This window comes from Schistocerca nitens, chromosome 2, assembly GCF_023898315.1.
Source record: "Schistocerca nitens isolate TAMUIC-IGC-003100 chromosome 2, iqSchNite1.1, whole genome shotgun sequence".
Classification (NCBI taxonomy): domain Eukaryota; kingdom Metazoa; phylum Arthropoda; class Insecta; order Orthoptera; family Acrididae; genus Schistocerca; species Schistocerca nitens.
The window spans coordinates 1,065,563,184-1,065,586,562 of record NC_064615.1 but is presented as its reverse complement, the minus strand read 5'-3'; the positions used below and the strand labels follow the sequence as shown (position 1 = coordinate 1,065,586,562).

Sequence of the window (23,379 nt, the reverse complement as noted above, 5' to 3'; positions counted from 1 at the left end):
TCTGATTATGGCAGCGAGTGCTGTAAAATGGACTGACGTTGGTGCATGTCTCACGGATTAATTGCAGAGACACAAAAATGTATCTAATGAGGTGGTGAATTGCATTCATAAAAGAGTTGCACATCTGATGTATTAATAAACATTGATCCACGTATCTTCTCCCACGATTTAATTAAAAAACACTGATCCACCTACATTCTCTCATGATTTAATTAAAAACATTGATCCACCTACCTCCTCTAAACCACTGATCCACTTATTCAGTGTGCTCATGCAGATTGATTGCTCAGCAACACAGAGCAAGGTAACAAATGGTTCAAATGGCTCTGAGCACTATGGGACTTAACATCTATGGTCATCAGTCCCCTAGCAAGGTAACAATTCACTGCTTTTTCAAATATATCTTGGGTTGTGACAATGTCCTCGGTTTGCAGATGCTAACACAGTTTAAACAGCTATGACTCACACAAGGAACAATTAAATTTATAATCCTCATTTACAGGACAGTTGCACCTTTTCTTACAAATCTATTACTTCAAAATACATTGTCTGCTTGCTGCTTCTTTTGTTCCCATTGTACCTCACGGGGAGCACTAACATTCCTGCATGAAACATGTAAGTATGCCACTGGCCCTATTCTAGAGTTTTACCTAAAGATGCACTGCATTTAAACCATATGCCTAGTTATATCAAGTAGATACGAATTCAGTGTGTACAGCTGTTGACAGCAAAAAGGTAATAAAGTTAAGTTCACAAAACTTACAGTGGGGTGAGCCATGAGGACAGAATACGCTGCTGCAGACTGATGTATGATGCTTTCCATATACTGTGCAGTTAGGTTGAAGTACCCTGTGGCAAGATGCACGGTGGAGCCAGAAGCTGCACATTTCAGTAGTTGCAAAGTAACACGGCTATCTTGTCGGACACCAAGCTGGCCCATCTCCACAAGTGGGAAAATGCAAGTATCACCATCTGGAGCATATAGAAAACACTTCACCGCAAGTAATTCCGCACAGGACCCACACTAAATATCCTCACATATAATTGTACACAATTTGTAGAATGCTTATGAGACACGCGTTTAACAGGACACCCCCCCCCCCCCCAAACACATATACATTTTACTTACTAACGGCAAATCGAAATATATCTTTCCATTAGACGTAATTTTATGGATGATTTTTTGTGATTTAAGCTACATTTACTTATATATTTGGGCTAGTTCACTACTGCAGGAGCAAGAAAGATAATGACTGCATTAGAATTAACAATAAGAGAACACAAACTTCCTACAAATTCTTCTTTCAAAGAATGTACAGTGAGGCATAATAAACATAGGTGGCATTCACTCTTGCTTATTTTATTTACTCTCTTTTTGTAATTCTGAAGCAACTCTAATTTGACACTACCAAGATAGTATGTTTAGGGCACCAACACTGACTATGTGACTGTTGTTGTGTTTGATGCAAAGCATTGTCCAAGAAATTATGAATGTTTGCACGAGCAGCAGCTGCAAATTCTTCATAACGTCCTTTAAATGGATGAATGTTCCATTTGTGATGAAGTTGTATTCTATTGCCTGGCCAAAGTTGCAGTGAAAATTCACTGACTCGCTCAACAAGGTCATCATAAAAGTCTGCCAGTGGACGACAATCCTCCACCAATATATAGCGATCTTGTCTATTTGTGAAGTAGTCGTTACTCAGATTTGCCCTGAAAAGTGAACAAATGAATGTGAATACATGGAATATATACCACTTTATACAGAATTTATTACATCAGTATTTACACAACCCATCACTTAGCCCTAGCATGGCACAACAGAAACAAGTGAGGCATTCATCCATAAAAAAATTTTGATCACCTACCAAGTGATGTAAGGAAATTAATGGATAGTAAAATTAAATTCAAACACAAACTGAAATCCTATCTGCTGGTAAACTATTACTATTCTAGAGAAGAATTTCTGAATGAATAATGGTCAGCATCTTGTTGTGTTTTCTGCTAAGAAGATGTACTATAATTGTAAAACTGACATTCTATATCATAGCAAGATGTCACAATTATGGTCCACAGAACATACAAACACCTAAATAACTAGAGCACTCTAAAGTATGCTATACACAGAGCATGATCCAACCCTTACAGGTTGTGCAATTCAGAATTCCAAGCAATATTTTTCTTTGTGTCTGTCTTGTACCACTGTCTCAGGCATGCTCAAACTTTCACTTATGACAAGCTCACTGATTATTTTGCCATCCTGATCTTCTTCATGGCATGCAGTAATCAGTCTTATGTGAATCAGAGACGCAAAGAGCACTTAATAAGGCACATTGGCTGATGCTGCAAGATGTGGTACAGCCACACTAACTTCTGAGGGGGCAAGAAAAGTTAATACTGATGAATAGGTTGACACTGAGATTTTACTCAAACAACAGACATCCTAGGTCTTTAACAAAAAGTGATTAGTGAACAAGTAGGGTGCACTTACAGTGAACACTTTCTCTTTACACAAATAGTACCATCTTAAGAATTTCATGCCCATAAATCTTCAGTAACACATTATAATGTGGTACATATTACAGATAGATCATAAAGGGGCAAGTTTTTTGGTTAATGGCAATTCTGCTAGACTGGAGAGGTGTAGGTAGGTCACAGACATGAAACTTCTCTACATATTATCTAACTTGAAGAGAGAGATTGAAAATTTCTTGCAACTGATGATGACTGAACACTGCTGGATAAAATACAATCAACTGAAAAAAATCTAGTGTGTACTGCAGTATTCAGAAAATGAAAGCAGCCCAAATCAACTGATGCAAAGTCTGCGCACCCACCTACTAATGTAACCATGGAAAAAGAGAGATATGTTACAGTAAATTTAAGGAACCAATCAAAACAACAGAAAAAGTAATAAACCCATGTCAATATCTCGTGTGACAACTACGATGTGAAGCTACTTAATTTCCATGTCAAAGAAAATAAATCATTTAGAGCTACCATTAACAGGTAATTCTCATTTCATGGGAATGCTCAGAGATTTAACTGCTGTGAAGAGGTATCCCACCTTTATTCCTAGATTCTCGACTCTTCTGCATCCAAAACACAGTAATTTTAATCCAATCCTTCATGAATTACTTTATGGCACGAAATTTACATACCCACTAATGAGCAGTGAATCATCAAAGAGATATATTTTCATGTGCTGTAGACCAACAAGTTCACTGTATCGAGGAGGAAGTAGTCTACGTAGAGGTCCACGGAGTGCTGGAGTGTGGTAAAGAGCAACCTGGAACCATAGAAATGTACGTACAGTAGCTCAGCAAAATTTCCATTTCTGACAATCAAAACTGACACACTACATTTTTTGCAAAATGAAGATGAAATACGTGTTGCCCATCTGAACAAATGACAAACTGTAAGCCTTGCTAGAATACAAGCACAGACCCTTCGAAACAGGAGTTACTATACAGACATGTACTTCATGTACATAATTCCTAAGGCAGTTCCTATACATTGCAAAATGTATTCCATGGTTCTTGACATAAAACCTTGACCTTTCTCTACTGTAATATTAGTCTCAAAATGAATTATACAAATTATTTTACATTACACTGATAACTGCCCTGTGTGGTGTCAGCTCACGTAGCCCACCAGTATGACATACTGCACCGCTAATTGTCTAAGCCCAAGAGTCCAAGGGCCATGACAATGCAAGCAAAACAGACTGTCATTAAGGCAACAAAAATAACAAGCCAAATTATGGAGAACAACTCCAGATGCCACCACTGCACCTACGGGTGCTCACCTTCCCTACAGTCACTGTCTGTCAGAGATTCAACGGAAACAATTGCAACGGAAATGAAAATTTCAATAACAGTGCTGCGACGGGCAGATTCAGAGACAATCGAACAGGTCGCAGATACAACCCAATGTTTGGAAATGCAAGAGATTATCAGAACCAGTAGTTTTCAAATAATAATAATGCATACAGAAATTCTGACACAAGTGTTCAGTAGGGCAGAGACTTTGACTGATAACTATTCGTGTGAATTTATGCTGCAAGTAAGGGAAGAGTGAATTTCTGTTATTAGTAATAAACCTGTTGTTCATTGTTTACATGGATGTTAGTTTTTCCAAACAGAGCCTGGTGTGGGCCACTTAACACACTTTTCATCCTGTGCAGTGTGAAGTAATTTTACTTTCTTCGTAAATGTATTCAGCAGTGGCAAGTTACAGTTTCATCAGGAAGATACTAGTTTTTCATGCATGAGAACTGGGTACATACTCAAGTCATAGAGAGGTAATGATTATGTACATAAGTCTAATATATCTAACATATGTTGTTGTGGTCTTCAGTCCTGAGACTGGTTTGATGCAGCTCTCCATGCTACTCTATCATGTGCAAGCTTCTTCATCTCCCAGTACCTACTGCAGCCTACATCCAGCTGAATTTGCTTAGTGTACTCATCTCTTGGTCGCCCTCTACTATTTTTACCCTCCACACTGCCTCCCCCCCCCCCCATACTAAATTGGTGATCCCTTAATGCCTCAGAACATGTCCTACCAACCGATCCCTTCTCCTCGTCAAGTTGTGTCACAAACTCCTCTTCTCCCCAATTCTATTCAATACCTCCTCATTAGTTATGTGATCTACCCATCTAATCTAGCATTCTTCTGTAGCACATTTCAAAAGCTTCTATTCTCTTCTTCACCAAACTATTTATCGTTCATGATTCACTTCCATACATGGCTACACTCCATACAAATACTTTCAGAAACGGCTTCCTGACACTTAAATCTATACTCGATGTTAACAAATTTCTCTTCTTCATAAATGCTTTCCTTGCCATTGCCAGTCTACATTTTATATCCTTTCTACTTCGACCATCATCAGTTATTTTGCTCCCCAAATAGCAAAACTCCTTTACTACTTTAAGTGTCTCATTTCCTAATCTAATTCCCTCAGCATCACACGAGTTAACTCAACTACATTCCATTATCCTCGTTTCGCTTTTGTTGATGTTCATCTTATATCCTCCTTTCAAAACACTGTCCATTCCGTTCAACTGCTCTTCCAAGTCCTTTGCTGTCTCTGACAGAATTACAATGGCAAAAATTATTTTCCAAACTGATACTTTGTTCATCTACTAAAGTTTCATCAGGAAGATACTAGTTTTTCATGCATGAGAACTGGGTACACACTCAAGTCATAGAGAGGTAATGATTATGTACATAAGTCTGATATATCTGACATATAAATGGCAAAAATTATTTTCCAAACTGATACTTTGTTCATCTACTAAAGTTTCAGAAAAAATAGTTCCATTATCAAGTCTATACAGTAGAGTCCTGGTGATTCAAGCCCTGGTATTATGAGGTTCTGTGTAATTCGAGCTGGTCTTAAGAAAATTAAAATTTTACATAAAAATACAGTAAAAATCTGTTTTCATACGTTGTCACATGTACATTTTATGCACTTTCGAATGTATTACTTTTTGAACTTACTTTCAAATTTCCATGTACAATACAGGTACAACTGTCCCATTTAGGGTTTCCGTTCACAATGCACAAAAACAATCTTGTTCTCAGACTGCTTATCATTTCTATTACAGATGGACAGGTACCATTAGGTTTTGAGGAGTGCACTTGCTGTTTCTTTGTCAACCCTTCACTAATTGGCACCACCTGACAATCAGTTAACATTACATGACATCCTTCTTGTTATCCCTGTTGTTGTGCCTCCTCAGCAAGGGTAGTCATTAAAATGCAGTACACCTAAATACCCACACATTACACATTTTACGATCTTGAGTGATCATTGTTTTATGTTCTGTACTGTGGTTGGTTGTGTAGTAACATCTGTACTGTAAAGAGACCATCCATGTCACATTAAAGTGGTATCTGCAGTGTACTACACGTATGTACATGTGTGTTCCCATTCCCATCCCCCTCCCCCACCCCCCCAAAAAAAAAAAATTGCTGCTGAGTATGGAGTCAGTGGAGTGAGATTTGGAGATTGGCATAGAAACAGAAACAAAAACTGAGAAGTTTCATCAAGCAAGTTTTCTATTTCAACAAAAATAACAATTTTTGACAATATAATGTAACTGGATGGATTTAAAAAAATCTACTCACTAAGTGGGCACAGGAGAACACACTCACAAAAAGGTTTAACTTATGCAAGCTTTCGGAGGCCGTGGTTCCTTCTTCCGGCAGAAGAGTAGAAGGGGAAGGAAGAGAGGCGAAGGAAAAGGACTGGAGAGATTTAGGAAAAGGGGTACAGTCACCCAGAACTCATGGTCATGGGAGACTTACCGGACGCGATGAGAAGGAAAGACTGATTATTGGGGACGGCACCAGGTGAGATTTGACAAATTCATCATTTGAATGGAAGTTAAAGAAAAAATCAGAGTATGAAAAAACGAGTGAAGCTTTGTTTGGTTGGTTTACTCAACAAAGACAAAAAGGAAGTCCAATTTCAAGGTTTGTTCGGCAAGAAAAAGCTGTATTTTTTTAGAAATGAGTTAAAGGAATGTGGGGACGAGTTTACTGCAAGCTCAGAATAGTTTGATAGGTGAAAGAAGTGATACAGCACAAGGCAGCTTGAAATTTTCAGGGAATAGTTTTCTACCGATTCTCAAACTGTTATACAATTTTGTGAGAAATTCTACAAGAAGAAAATCTCACTCCTGAACGACTGTGTAACTGTGATGAAATAAGGCTAAATCATAAATTGCTTCCATCTAAAACTCTAGCCTCAAAAGAAGAAAAGGCTGCACTGGACTACAAAAAACATAAAGAGAAGTTTAAATTTATTGCTGCATTGAATGCATGTGGAGGCTATAAACTGAAGCTGCTGGTAACAGGGAAGTCTGTTAAGCCTAGAATTTTACTAAATATCACTGCTTGTGCACCGCCTGTTCAAAAAATGGTTCAAATGGCTCTGAGCACTATGGGACTTAACATCTATGGTCATCAGTCCCCTAGAACTTAGAACTACTTAAACCTAACTAACCTAAGGACAGCACACAACACCCAGCCATCACGAGGCAGAGAAAATCCCTGACCCCGCCGGGAATCGAACCCGGGAACCCGGGCGTGGACACCGCCTGTTACATACCTCCACCAAAATTCTGGTTGGTTCTACAAAATATTTTTATAAAGCAGTTTTTCAAAGATTTGGTTCCAGAGACCAAAAGATACCTACACAAAAAGTAGTTTCCTTCCAAAGTAATCTTATTCTTGACAATGCATTGCATTGCTGATTAGGAAGAACTACAATGTGACGGTATTCATGCATTAGTATTGTTGTCATCTGCTTTAGATACTTCTACAAACAACAGAAGGTGAAGGAACTCTCAGAGAGTTTGTATAAAAAATCTATGATAACAGACATAATTTACTGGATAGCCAATTCAGGATCTGAAATAAAGGTGGAGACTCTAAAAAGTCTTGGGACTGGACTTTATGGACAGAAATGGATACCTAAGCTACAGCTGAAGATGACCTACTATTGGAAAAGCTTGCTGGATGTGAAAATGTGAATGCGAGTGTTATTTCAGAATGGATGAACAATGATGAATAGTTTGTGGTGATAGATCTTGCAATTGTTGAAATGGTTGGTGAAACCGCTGAAGACTGTGACAATGAGGAATTGTCTGAAGATCAATCACACTGACGGTTTTTGGCAGCACCAGGTGTGGCATTGCATTATATTGAGCAGCAAGCAGAAAATGGCATGACATTGCTACTAAAAAATGAGGTTCTATTTTTTAAAATGGACTATGGAAAATTTCTTTAAAATGTAATTTATATTTTTGCAAGTTGGAAATGTGGGGCCATATATGTGTACATTTAACACAGGAATGTATTATATTGTTTTTTTTTATTATCATTACTATGCTCATTAGACATTTATTCATGACTTACTCATGGATTTGCTCAGATTTCCACATTATCAGAGTGTTTTGTAATTCGAGGTAGCCTTGGTGACAATTATCTTGAATTACCAGGGCTCTACTGCATTACCAGATGTAAACAAGCCAATAGAATTTTTTCAAATCTTATTTCATTTGCATTGTTCAGACATTGCTGTCTGCTCTTCTTTCAAGGAAAACAGTGTTTCATGAGAGCAAAAAGAAAACTCACCAACTTCTATTAGGTTGTGCTAGGGTGTCCCCCCACATTCCACTTACATATCTTTCACAAAATCTATGAACTGTAGGTGTCTTACAAGATAATGCTCCACCAATTTTGCACTTTTCAACTGAACTATGATAACGTGATGGAATATCACATACAAATAATTCTTATTTTATTAGAATTGTGTCTCAGACAGCTTGCCCCAGCAGTTTGATGTTGATTGGCACCTATAACTTTATTTTTGCTCCACAAAAATTTTTCTTTGATATAAAAAGTAAGGATTGGGGAGGGAGGAGTGAGTCACAATTTCAAGGTAGATGGAATTTGACACTTTTTTTTTCCCCCTCTAGGATCACATTAACAACTTCAGTTCCTCTTCTTCCTTTTTTGTTGTTTCCTATTTTTCCAGTATTCCTTCATTTTCTCCCCATGAAGTCTCTTCCTTTTTTCTGTCCATGTTGTTCCCCATTTTTTATTTCTTATGCTTTGAAAGCCTTCCAAATTTAGTATTTTATTTTTAATACTGTTTCTTTCCGCTATTTCCGATTCTTTGATGTTGTTTCTTTCTATATCTTTCCTTACTTCTGTAACCCATGCTATTGTTGATTTCTTCTTCCAAAAATATGGGCATATATCTTTTGTTAGTCTATTTCCATCCATTTGATAGAGGTGTCCGAAAAAGGTTACTCTTTGTTTGGCCATTACTTCAGACATTTTCTCTATATTTTTGTAGATATCCTCAGTACTTCTTATTTTCCAATCATCTGCAGTTTTTATTGCATCCATTATTTTTCTATAGTCCTTCTTTCCAGTACCTCTAGTCTGTCTATCTTATACTTCATCGTTAGGCATTCAGATCCATATAAACATTCTGGTCGTACCACTGTGGTGTAGTGTTTTAGTTTTTTTTCTCAATATACACTTCTTGTTGTAAATATTTTTGGTCAAACCATATGCTCTTTCCATTTTGTTAATCCTTACTTCTAGTGCAGATTTTTCTAGTCCATTCTGTTGTATAGTCTCTCCCAGATATTTAAATTTATTTACTCGCTCTATTTTAACTATTTGTTTTTCTATGAATTTTGGTGCATTTTTTATATTTGTCATGAATTTTGTTTTTACAGCTGAAATTTTGAGACCAGTTCTGTTTGCTATTTTTTCCAGAAGGTTTATCTGAATAACTGCTTCTGTCAGGTTTTCTGAAAATATTCCAAAATCACCCGCAAAAGAAAAGCAGTTTACCTTAATTCCATTTGTTTTCCTTCCCAGAGTTATTGGTTCAATTTTGTTATTTTTTGGCTCCAAATTCCAAATCCTTACAATTTTTTCTAGAAAACAATTAAATGTAAAGGTGATAAACCATGACCCTGTCTAAGATCAGTTTTTATTTCAAATGGCTGAGATACTTCTCCCATACATTTGACTTTAGATATTGTACTTGTTAGTGTTTCACGAATTATACTTGCTAATTTTGATTTAACTTTTGATATGACTCTTAATAATAATAATAATTATTATTATTATTATTTTGATGCATTATTATTTTGACACATGACATAAATCAATTTAATATTGGTTACATGACATGGTAATCTATGGCAAAAATTCACAATGTAGAACCTCCTCGATGATGGAAAAATAAACCATCATCATAGATATGCTGTGTAGGTCACGCACACTTTCATTAGTTTACTGTTTGGTTTTGTTTGTCTCTGAATCAAAACCAATTAATGAGTTGCTGTTGGTGTTTATTTTTGGCAATAATAACAGACTGACACTTGAAAGCTCAAACAGTTCATTCCACATATCAATTATTCATTACCCTGCTCATCGCATAACGTATGTCAAATAAATGCAGCTTACTGTTTTCATCAGAAAGTTGAAGTAACGTGATTTTGAGTACTGGAGTCAAAACTAAAATAATGAGTAATTGTTTCTCAATATGTCTCTTCTCCTTTTTGAATTTTCAGAACCAACAAGCATAACATTTTTCAATGCCAAACTTCATCTTTTATTTTATTCCTCTGATAACTGGAGTTTTGCTTTTCAAAAGGTTCAGTAGTATTTACTTATTTATTCATGTCAAAAACATCAAACTTCAACATACAAGATAAATACATACGAGGCACTGAGAACCATAAGGGTCTAAAGCACACCATCATGAGCCCACATTTAAGTGAATATCAGGGAAACTGGTGAGACAGCTGTTCGTGAATGCTAGTATATACAATATGGGCCTATAGCAAAGATAAACTTGACTCACCATAAGATCAAGAGATGTCAGAAGCATTAATAAATGCTACACTCTCACAATCAAAAATGGTGTGCTTTAAGTCCTTATGGTCCTCAGTTCCTCATATACATATACACATAATAGTATCTATAAACTACTTGCTAATTTAAATTTGAAGACAATGGTGCATTTGCAGTACATAATCTTCACTGGTGTAAGTGCACTCATAGATTATTGAACTCTGCAGTCACAAAGGGTTGATGGTGTGGAACAACTCCACTTCTGCAAATTGTCTTTTGACCTTGCAACCCTGTTTTGAGCCTGTTCAGAGTTTACTACATGGGCCATTCTTCAGTGAAACCAGCAGGCAGACTTTCCAATGGCTTCACCTAATGGTGTACAGACCCCACCTTCCATACGGATAGATGGGATCACATCTGTTTATCACGTAACATGTTGACGTCATGAAACGTTTCCCGGACACTAATCTTCAAGAGGGTACCTTATGACTGATATCTGGAGGTGCAATTCCAGCTAATGGCAGACTTTATCTCATGGTGTAGATTTCAGACAGCCAGTAATGACTCATTAAGAGCAATATCCACTAGTTCAGGTGTGCAGAGTTGTACCAAATATAGGTAGCATATCCACCAGCTGCATATCATGAAGATAAAGCTGTAGTTTTCACTGTTGCTGCACCCCTGAGAGGTCCACATAACTTCACACGATATGTTGTGTCTTGCAGATACATTTTGCTTTAAATTCAAACATGCAGCTTGAAAGTCAAGACTGACCCCATTTTTCGGCTGGAAACTGCGTTCCAACTGCAATCCTCTCCAAATCACTAGAAGTTCCCTGAGGGGTTATTAGTGCCTCAGGCGGACTGTGCAAACTTGGGTTTTGCTGAGATTTGGTTTTAACTGGTTTTTACAGTAGTATTTACCTAATTCCCCCAAGCAGTGTTAAGATGTAATTCCACCTGTGCAAACGTGTCACTGTCCAGAGATGGCAAGATCATCCGCACAGATGAAACTTCATATATTATTAGGAAGGGGTTGATCAATGGTATAAATAAGGGAGGAGACAAAATGTCCTTTGGGACCCTCCATTGGCTGCACTATGAAAAATCTATTTTGAAGGAAATCTTGAATTAATCACATACAATGGTAATATTTAGTTATTCCATACATTTTGTGCAGGAACATTCGATAACTGATTGTGCTTAAGCTGCTGTCAAATCAACAAATGCTATCCTAGTGTCCTCTATTGCCTCAAAACTGTCTTCTGTACGTGAGGTTAGATTTAATACCTATTCTGTATGATCCTTACCGGTCTAATCCAATTTGCTGTGGGGTTGTGAGATGTTCATCTGCTTCCAAGAGTCTATTATGGATCATTTGTTTAAAGAGCTTGTGCAGATAACATAAGGGAGAGATTGGTTCATCAGCTTACTTGCCTCAAGAAATATCTTCATCACTAAATTACAATTCATTAAAGAGATCAGAAACAAGCCCCATAAACTCACTTTAAACTTGCCAGCGGGTCTATGAAGTCATCTCCAAACTTGTCATGTCTTTACACACTAAGAATTGACTCTCCAGTCTCTGCCGCTGGCCATGTAAGCAACAACATGTCACTTGAGTCTTTTGGCTGGTACCACTGCACTTTACCAGAAAGCAGCACACATACACAAGTATAAGGGAGCACTCGTGACATTGCCATTAGACACCCAATGGTTGGAAATGACTTATCTCTACATATTATTACTGAAAGTCCCCTGTTGTGTTTTTCTGTCTGTATGTGGAGGCTAAACTCAGGAACTACTGTAGGGATTTTGATATGGTTTTACTAAAAGACAAATTGATCAACAAGGAGGATTGGTGTATAAAATTTATTACTGCAATCACAGACAAGTTGTCTAGATGTCGATACTTAAGTGTCACCCATATGAACCCAATGTGAATCGTTAGTTATTTACTAATACTGATGGGTTAGCTGTGAATAATGTTCTATGCTTTCTTTGCAAAGACAATTGCAAATTTATTTTAATATATGTTCTATTCAGAGAAAGTCTAACAATCACATTGACACACACACACACACACACACACACACACACACACACACACACACACACGCGCGCGCGCTCGCGAGCGAGAGTGCGCCCCCTATTGACAAGTTACCAAATATGACAACAGAACAAAAAAACAGGATACGAGGATGAAGTGGATTCTGTGAATAGTGACTAAATATTATAATAAATTTACAGCAGATGTCAAAAAATTACAGAAACGAATGATACTCTACCCAGCACGTTATTAACCTACAAATGCAAATCAGCATTACCAAAAAATACACAAACTGATGCAGTTGAATTATTAGTAAATATTACTAGTCTCATTCCATTAACACTGTAAACAGCAATCTACCTTGTGCTACCATAGACTGCTTTACAATACCTGTTCCTAGGTGTGTGGGTTTAAAACCAGCCCAGCATCACTTAATGACCCTTATGAGCAACATGACAATGCTGTGTCATTGGTTATCAGAACGTTAAGAAATTGCTGTGAGACGTTGGTCCACCAACTAGGTGTTTTTAGGAGAGCATTGGAAAGAATCATTAAATTTATATAGCATTGCATCAGAGTATTATTTTAATATATGAGTAGTATCAACATCAATTAATCTAAATCACAAGTATTTAACAGATCACTTTTACTGCGAACCAATAAAAGGTCATCCACAACATCAGGGTCCAGCAATGCTCGGAAACGACCAAACTTGCACCCCTGAATTTCCTCTCACTGGAGGTGCTTGAGGCTGGAATACACAGTACACACTCTTACCCACACATGCCAGAGAAGGTAAGGTCTTTTCATGCTCTTCCCACCATCCAAGAATATCACTTCTCCATCTTCATCTCTTTGGTAACAACAATCGAGAGGTATAATGCTACTTTAAAGTGCTTGTTCACATGGTCCGTACTTTCAATTGATGTGGTAGTTTCGATGAGTCTTATGTACCTTTTGTGAACTACAAGTAACTAGAGAGAACGGAAGTCAAAATTTGTAACAACATTAACTCATAATCATGCTCCAGGAGCACAGAATAATAAGCGTATACAGTTGCTCACTCACCTGAAACATTTACACACAGAGCTCCAAACTCTTTGAAAACATTATCTCTCTCTTCAGTGCTCAACATCAAAAGATCACAATATGAGACACAAAAATGTTCCTATCTTGTGGTACAAGTGCAGTTTAATCTTATCATTCCTTCCATCTATGTAACTTCTGCATTTTATTTTAACTACTGCCATGGCAACACTATATAATTCACTAGGGCACAAGTAGTCGCCCAGAAGTTTACACTGCCAGAGAAGTACCAAATGGATAGTCAGATAGTTGTCTCGTTTTAAATCATTGATAGCTTCTTTGAATGGCTTGAGGAACAAGACAAGCTCATTTAGGCTCTGCTGATCAATATTCTGAAGTGTACTTAAATTTTTGTGGGAGACACTCCTTAACCTCAATCACAGTATGACATATTGGAACCAGGAAGTCTAACAAAGTGTTCCATGAAACTTTGACCTTTTGTTTGAGTGATTTTCTGAGTCTCTTTGGAAGACCAACACTCTTACAACATGCCACTAATGCTTTACATGAGTTTATTGTCTCTCCCACATGAGTTAGTGCTGGCTATGATGCTAAAAGCTCTGACTTAACACTTATGACTGAGCGAAGTTCTAAGACAACAACAACTGCAAGGAAGTCTAATGAAGTCTTTCAGAGCTGCGACTAAGATACAACTTTGATCTGTTAAGAAAAGTGCTGAGTTCAATAACTCCCCATAAATTTGCAAGGATATGAAATGGCAAACAACAGCTCTAATGAAACAGCTGTTTTTTCCTCATCAGGATATGGGATGGTAAACACTACTTTTGTACTTTGTCCAACATATGCCGCATTTCGCTAATAGTGGATACAGTCACTGTTGTGTAGGTTATTTTGTGTGTATTATCCATCCACACATCAATCTGAAAAGAGACCCTTATCAGTAACAGCAGCAGTACAGCCTCCACAGCCACCTCACAACCCACTTCAGCTCTTGCAGATATGAGTTTGGGCTACCTTTTTGAAACGAGAACCATGAACCATACTGAATGATCTAAGTTCTTTGCATTTCAAGTGTCACTGAATCACATATGGCTCAATGATGACGTTCTGTGCCCTGTTTTCATTCGATGGAGCATGTATGTTTTCCCATGGTTGACGTGGAATAAACAAGAATACAACTATTTTGTACGTTTTCCACATGCAGATTGGACTACAGTATTAAACTTTTTCCACATGTCAGTCTTTCTCTTCTGGAGCACATCTGCAATTACGTACACTTTATCATTTAATTTTGCTTTTACATCATCTACAGTTGCACAACCCTGGATTTGGATTTGTACTTGCTCCACCCCAAGTGACTACAGCATATACTGCACACAGATCCCAAATGGCCTTGTTACTCATGGGCAATTGGAAAAAGGGTGTTCCAGAGCTGGACAAGCAACAGTTTGGTACACAGGTAAATTTGGAACTGTGAGGAACTTACATGCCTGATGCACCATGAGGAGTTGCCATAGGACTGTAAGTGACGGCTCACCAGCCTCAGCACAGAAACTGTTTACAAGTCTGGTCCTATAAGCACCTTGGCCAGCCTAATCCCCTCACTGCGCACAGCATCAACGATCTCCAAATACGAAGGCCATGCTGATCCATCTGTGAATGCACAAAAGTCCTATAAAAATGGAGCAGATATGCCCTATCTGCTTCCCAAGACCTTTAGCTAAGGCACTTTATGATGTTCAGTGTTCTTGCTCTCATGTCTCTTACATATTGCAACCACAGCAGTTTGGAGTCAAAAATAAGGCCCTGAAATCTCACCGAGTTGCAGCCCACTCCTCTAACCTCCGCACTTTAAGTTGCGGCTGATGGCTTGTTCTTCTGACACTGGAGGAGGAACACTAAACAGCATGGTCGTCTACAAATAAGGAGCACTGTACAGGACTTCTTACTGTAGACATGATATTGTTTATGGTTATGGCAAAGAGGGCAGCACTTAAAGCACTGTCCTGAGGAACACCATTCTCCTGCTCAAAATGATCTGACAGCGTGTCACCAACTAGGGACTAAAAAACCGCAGAGACAGAAAACAATGAGTGAAGCTGGGGAGGTAGCCACAAAAGCCCTACTGATGCAGTTACGAGAGAACGCTGTGTCTCAAAGTAGTGTAATATGCCATACTGATATCAAAGAATATGCCGATATAGTGTTTACGTAGGTAAATGTGCTGAGTTGCTGTCTCTGGCAGGGTCAGATTGTCAACAGTGGACTGAAATCTCCAGAATCCACCCTGAGAGCAGCTAAGGATTTGCCTGCTCTCTAACGACCAGAAGACAGTTAACCATTCACTCCAAGGTCTTTCCTACACAGGCAATGCTCTGGTGAGTACTGGAAGATGTGTGGACCTTTTCCAGCTTGAGGAAAGGTATCAGAATTACCTCTCTCCACAAGATGGGGACGTTGCCTACCCTGTCATACAAGATTAAAACATTCAAATAGGATTTCCTTCGACACTCCTGGCAAATGTCAAAGCATGCCATACCGGATTTCATCATGGCCTGGTTAAGTGTCACAAGTCTCAGACAATGCCAATTCCAGCTCCCATATGGAGAAAGGGGAGTTGTAGGACTCAGAACTGTTGGATCTGAAGTCCAACTTGCCCCTCTCTACAGTCACATGGTAGTGATGAAATGCTGGATCCTGACTTGCACTGGCAGCAGTGTTTGCAAAATGCTTGGCCAGTGTCTGAGCAATGTCTCTGGGTGTTACTTGGAGAAAGCCCTTTTCAGCACTGCTGCAAATGGTAACTGATTGTGTTTACTGGAAATCCTCCAGATGGCTTCTCATACTTTTGTAGAGCACGTGGAATGGTTGATAAGAGTCCTGGAACACTTGCCATGACCTTTTCTTGCTCTTCTTAATTACACGTTGAACCTTGGCTCTCATGAGTCTAACGGCTTTAAGGCTGTCTGCTGTTGGGCAGCATTTAAACTGTCTAAGAGCAGTACGCCTGTCCCAGATTGCTGAATGGCACTCATCTGTCCATCGAGGTACAGGTCTTCTCCTAAGATGACCTGAGGACATTGGGACTGACAGGCCATTGGCATGATGGATCGCTCATATTATGTGGTCTACCCATTTCTTGACATTCTTGTGATGTTCATACACAGTCAGCTGGCTGAACAGTGCCCTGTTAGCCCTGCTCATCATCCATTTTGGTGGCTTCTGTTCAAGCAATCCTCCTTCCAGTAAGTGGACCCACAGTGGAGAGTGGTCACAGGAATGAAGGTGGTCAATTGATTCCCACTGTGCTCAGTCTGCAAGACATGGAGAGCAGAAAGAGAGTTCGATGGCTGAGGATGACAGCCTGTGTTGAGGATGCATAGCTCCTGAGACGTCCCGAGGTTCTCCAAGACTTGCCCCATGGGACAAGTACAGTTTGTGCCCATAATAAATTATGGGCACTGAAATCACCCAGTAGAAGGGAAGTTGCTTGCAAGAGCCTTAGACCCTGTAGCATTCTACGGAGGTAAGTACAAGGAGCAGATAGTGATGATTTGACTAATACGAACGGCAATGGCTACTGCTTGTAGCTCAGCAACCAAGGAGAGAGCACAGGGGTGGCGTGAGTTACTGATGAAGACAAATAGAACAACAAATCTCTTGGCTCTTTCCCCAGTCAGGTCATTCTTTTGGTGGAGGGTATAGCCTGTTAGCACAGGGGCATCAGTGGCTTTGAAATGTGTTTCCTATCAACACAAGCACAGGGGTTGCACCTGTGCCAGGAGTTTCAGTTCCTCCACAAAAGCCCTGATGAACCCACCCATGTTCCACTGTAGCACGGGAGCCATTTATCACGAAGGTTGCAGGTTCACCCAGTCTTTCCACTGGGGTGGTGAGCCCATAATTGGTGGAGGTTCAACCTTGGGGCAAGATGGTTGCCCTGAGCTGACTTCGAATTCCACAGGCATTGAAGCAGAAACAGCAGAACAGTCATGCCAAATAACATCGACATGCTCTGACATACTACTGTGTGGCCTTACAGATATTCTTCGCCTCACCATACGGTACGTGTTTCGATGTTTTAATTTCCTGTATTTTCCTTTCTTCACGGAAGACACTGCAATCCCTACTCAAGACAGGGTGATTCCGAGCGCAATTTCCACACTTCACTTCAGGGGTGAGGAGGAACCACCTCCGTCATGGGTGGCTCTGTCACATTTGCCGCAATTGGCTTCACCCTTACAACCTAAGGTGGTGTGCCCAAAGTGCTGGCATTTAAAACAGTGCATGGGGTTGGGGACATGAGGCTGTACACTTAGGTGAAAGAAACCTGCTTTAACATGCTCCAGGAGTTTCGTGCTATTGAAGGTAAGGATGAAGGAGTCAGATTTTAATAGATACCATCCACACTTTTCAATATATTCTGCATGTTGACAACCCCTTCCTGAGTCCACTCATTTTTCAATTCCTCCTTGGGAACGTCTACCAGATGCTAACACAACACAACACAATGCCTTTGCTCAAGTTCAAGATGTCGTGGAGCTCCATTTGTATGGCATACGAGGTCTGTTAGAAAAGTATCTGACTTTTTTTTGTTTTTCGGATTTGAATCTAGCGCACTTCCATGAGCTGACCTTGAACCTTCAGGTGTATGTGTCAATTTTTTCCCATCTGTCAATAGTGTGAGTTGCTGGGAAGCAATAGCTGAGTGAGGTAGTGTGTAGTGCTCATGTTAGTTTTTCATTTCAAGGGAAATGGTGGAACAACTGGAGGAGTGCTATTGCAACCAATTTTGACAGAAACTGGGTGACAGCCTGGTGCAAACCATTTGGAAGATTCAGAGGGTTTTCAGTGATGATATGTGCATCACACAGACTAAGGATGTGGTACACCCAGTTTAGGGATGGCTGCTCATCGGTGGAGAGCAAGTCATGGTCCAGTCGGTCACCAACATGCTGAAATGACCATCTCACTGCCAAAGTAAACGCTGTGGTGATGCAGGACCATCGTGTGACTATCAGAGAAATTGCGGAAGATATGGGCATTGGTACTTTTTTGACACATTCCACTGTGGCCGAAGATTTGGCCAGGAAGAAAGTGTCGACAAAATTTGTGACAAAGCTATTGCTGGTGGAGCAAAAGCAACTTTGTTTTGAAGTCTCACAGGACATGCCAGACTACACACACACACACACACACACACACACACACACACACACACACACACACCACAAGTAAGCACCACAGGGTCAAACAACTACCGAAGATTACTACAGGGATGTCCTATGTCACCTACGTGATGCTGCTCACACAAGAGACTGGACTTGCAGTCAACAGGAAATTGGTGCCTCCATCAGGACAATGCTTCATTCTCTGCACTTGATTCACATTTTTTGGCAAAAAATGAGATTCCTTTGTTTCAACAGGCCCCTTACTTTTGTGATATGGCCCCCTGCAACTTCTGGCAGTCCCTCAAACTCAAGGGGCCATTGAAACGAACACGATTTCAGACAAGAGAGGGCCTTACGGCAGCAATGACAACTGAGCTAAACTCCATTCCAAAAGAGGCCATTTCAGTGTGCTTCCAACAATGGCAGCACCGCTGGAAGAAATGTGTGGAGTCCTAAGGGAACTACTTTGAGGGTGATTAGGTGTCCTGTGCTCCAGGTAAGCCATTTTTCCCCCTGTCTAAGGTCACATACTTTTCTAACAGATCTTGTGTAATCCAAGGAACATAGCTTTCTGGAGATTTGTTGCTTGCTGGGAACTAGCAGTTACAGCCAACAGCATGCCATTACACAATTGCCCAACACATTTTAGAGTAGCTACAATGACCTCCAAACCTTTTTGAATATAAAAGGACAAAACCTTCTCACAACTGCCCTCTTTCCATATCATAATCAAAAACACTTTCTGACCAGCAGCATGCATTTCTCTTACTATTCTTGGACACATTCTGTGTAATCCCTGAATCTGGAGGACTGGCTACATGAGCCCTCTTATTTGATTGGTTGTTAGTGCCTGCCAGCAGCCCACGAATTCCACTGGGAGGAGAAGGAGAAAACTTTGACGGTTCCTTTTCAGTACCACAAGCAGCTAGGGAAAGAAGGGTCCATTCAAACAAAGCCCCACGTGCTTAAGTTAGCCTCATACAACTGAGATGCAGAAGGTTCCCCAGAGGTTGTCCACTAATGACTGTTCCATCTCAATAGCCATCTCATCAGCGTACAGCACACCTTGAGATTGAGGGTTTGTTCCACTGATGCGCATGCGGTAGTCGCTGAAACATGCCCAGAGCTTACGGGGACAGGGGACTGGCGGTGCTTAGCAGTGATACTTTAAGCATCCAGAGTGCTCTGTGAGACGAGGATGATCTACTCTACAGTTGTTCAGGCCATTAATAAGTTCTGGGCATATTTATTTGGTAAACTATTCACTACTGGCTGACTAGCCTGAAGTATCCGATGGGTCAACTGATGAGGTGAGCACTGAGGCTTCAGGAGCGCAGTGTCACAGCAGTAAACAAAAGCATAGGCAAAAACAAGGACACTACCTGCCTTTTAAGGAATCCTTTGGTGGAACTTAGCAGTGTGGACAAGTGGTATTAATGGTTATTCATTTCCCAGCTCATCTACGTTCCAGCTTTTCTGAAGTATTCCCATGATGCTTCAATGTCTGGTCACCTTGGATCTGTGAAGACTCTACACAGAATCTGATCCAGGTGTCATTGGCCAGGTCTTCACCAGTCCACTGGACACTATTTGAGGTACCGTAAGAAATGCCAGTAACAAAGCACATGCCGCAATTACCTCTGGGGCATCTGGTACCAATTCCGGTGGCATTGCCATTTCACCAAACTGGAATCGATCTCTTGGGATGGTTCCTAATGCTGACAAGTAGGAACCAATTGATAGTGGTCTTCACTGATTACCTTACCCACTGTACTGAAATCAGAGCTCTATTGGCTGTTGAAGCTCCAGAAATTGCTAAGTTCCTTGCAGAAGACCTTATTTTGAACCTTGTGGAAAAGTTTTCCAGTTGAGGCTAGTATCAGAGTTAATTTCACACTGTGACATCATCTGCAGAGTGATGACTGCCTATCATACCTGGACGAATGGCCTCACAGATTGCTTTAATAAGACATTGGCAGATACACTCTTGACGTACAATGTTGTCGAACAGAGAGATTGCGATACAATACTATCCTTCGTCACATCTGCTTACAACACAGTGAAGTAATACACTACAGGTTACACGCCTTCTTTCTGCTCCAGGGTCATGAGGCTGAAAAGACATTGGATACACTGTTTCTGTTACATTGGGATGATACTCACAACCTACTCACTACATGAAACATCTCTTAACCAGGACTGAAGATGCAAGACAGCAGGCTTACGTACGGACTCTGGATGCCCAAGAGAAGGATTGAGAGCATTGTAATGAAAAGTAATGGCCAATGATATACAGATCAGGAGACTTGGTTCGGACTTTTACAGCTACATGAATTAAGTGCTACTTTGAACCATCTCATATTCTTTGTCAGTTGCAAGATGTCACATACAAAGTCGAAGATTATGACCCATCAGTAAGAAAACAAAAGTGCAGACACATCATCCATGTTCTCTGCATGAAGCCCTACTACAGTCTTGAGATGCAGATTGATGACGAGACATCTTGTTCTAGGAAAGTGAATGTCCACTCGATGATCCAAAAGTTTTGATTGGAGTGGTACCTCTGATGCTCATTATAGTGAAGAGGATGTAAGACTATGACCAGAATCTGAGGGTCCACCAGCAGTGCCATACAGAGGGCCAGTGACAAGATCTAGAATCAGGGTGCTGCAGTCAACTCCAATGAGAACTTTTTAAACAGATATCCACCGTTTTTCCAAGCTGCAAACTGTGGTGCATGCAGTGTGGTCTAGCTGTTGGCGTCACTTGCTGGCATGCTACAGATCACCATTGAAACTCTACCACCAGTAATTATTTGTTATTTAGTATTTATCATTTCTGGAAGGTTCTGGAAATTTCTTATTTTTGTATACTCTGGAATATTTGCTAATAGCAGCACACACTATCCAGGAGTTCAGTTCTGTTCTGGCTATACACTGGTGTTCATAATAAACATGCTCTCGGTGACAAGTATTGAATTGTACCGACAACCCAGTTTTAAGATTTGGACTCTAGTGTGGTTACAATGTGACACTATTAAATGGAAATGAAATTTTCCTACATAGAATGGGTGGAGTTTCTAAGGAGAAAATCATTCAAGTTATGTTTGGAAACCTGCACTTTTCTTTCCACCAGCACTTAAGAATTTACAGTTATTTGGAAGTGGAGCTACATAATTATTTACAACCAGTAGTAATACTCTCTTCCACAAATATTAATGTTAAATTTGCGAAAAGGAACACCTACTATGTTAGTCAATTCAGCTGTAATAACGTTTATAAACATATTTATATTTTTGGGATATGTCTTTTTCCATTTGCAACTAGAAAGCAAATAAGTAGATTGATCCAACCTTTTATTTTGTAGTACATCCACAGCAAAGTCTCATGTTCTCAACACCTCATTTCAAATACAAAATACACACTCCACTTAATAGCATGATATAGACAAGAATTAACTGGCTGCTTTTAATAATGTAGTGTACAACCATAGAAAATGACTGTGCAGTACGATCATCCATTCCAAAGAAATTAATTTATATATTGAGTGGTTATAATTAAAGTGCAGCTACTCACAGAGCGTGGGCTGTAATTATAATGAGAGTGAAACATGAAACATATGCCAATGCATTAAAACTAAACTAATTAAAAAAAAAAAAAAAAGTTCCAGTTTAGGCCACCAGGTGTAATTCTGGTGCTCTGGATGCAAGAAAGACGTACAGAAATGTTTCCATACGTAATGGATTAGGAACAGGAAGTGGATAGAAGAGGCCAAACAAGTGAGAGGGATATAATGTTAATTTTATTATTAACTGCCACACAGTTTGTTCAGTATGGGCATTGGAGATGTCAACAAGTAGCTGCATCCATAGAACAACGTGATCAACAGCTGCTTGCACCAGCTCCACTAGAATCTGCGCTATGTTTTCCTGTATAATGGCCTTCACATCATGTAGAGATTGAATGTGTCCCTGCTAAACATGTTCTTTTATATATTTCAGAATCAAAAGTCACTTGCAGAATGTGGAAAACCTCTGGAAGGATGCATTAAGCACATCTTCCACTGAGCTAGTGACATGTGGTGTTGCTCCATTTAACATAAAAACATTGGATTCCACACAGTTGCTCTCTTCCAAAGCAAGAATCCCATGCTGAACAAGAAGGTTTCAATAATGTGTAGACAGTATGGTACACCTGAAAGGCACTCCGGGAGTATTCTCTTCAAAGAACAATGGACCTAGAATAAAGGTGCTTGTGAATCCACACCACACAGTCACACATGGACAGTGGAATGACTCTTCATGCACCAGTACCCCAAATCTGGCTGTTCTGTGCATTCACTGTATGCTTTAGTGTAAAATGTGTCTTGGGACTACACAGAATATTGCCCAGTCACAGTTCATCAACTTCGATTAGTGCCAGAAACCAAAGAGCAAATTCACAACATTGCTGCAGTCATGAGGTTTCAGTTGCTGCATCATCTGGGTACCAGTGTAATATAGACCACAAAACTTCCCATACTGTTGGCCATGGTATGAACAACTCTCTTGACACTGCATGAGCACTAGCACTACGCATGGCATGTTCTGTATGGTCACTTAAGGCAACAGCAACCTCATCACCAGGATAAGATGCCTATCTCTTCCAGGTGCCATACCAAGCTCACCCGAGGTTTCAAATTTGATTATCATCATCTTTAAACCATTTAATGACAT

At 39.8% G+C, this 23,379-nt stretch overlaps 1 protein-coding gene across 3 annotated transcripts in view; it reads right to left on the bottom strand.

The window, feature by feature from the left end:
• Positions 1-23,379, bottom strand: part of LOC126237441 (CDP-diacylglycerol--glycerol-3-phosphate 3-phosphatidyltransferase, mitochondrial) — a 95,672-nt gene that overhangs the window by 29,610 nt on the left and 42,683 nt on the right. For all 3 annotated transcript variants that reach the window (XM_049947558.1, XM_049947559.1, XM_049947560.1), the window contains 3 exons: positions 3,162-3,289; positions 1,442-1,713; positions 764-972 (listed from right to left, as the gene is read on the bottom strand). In XM_049947558.1, the coding sequence (XP_049803515.1) occupies positions 764-972; positions 1,442-1,713; positions 3,162-3,289 (609 nt within the window). The remainder of the gene's footprint in view (positions 1-763; positions 973-1,441; positions 1,714-3,161; positions 3,290-23,379) is intronic.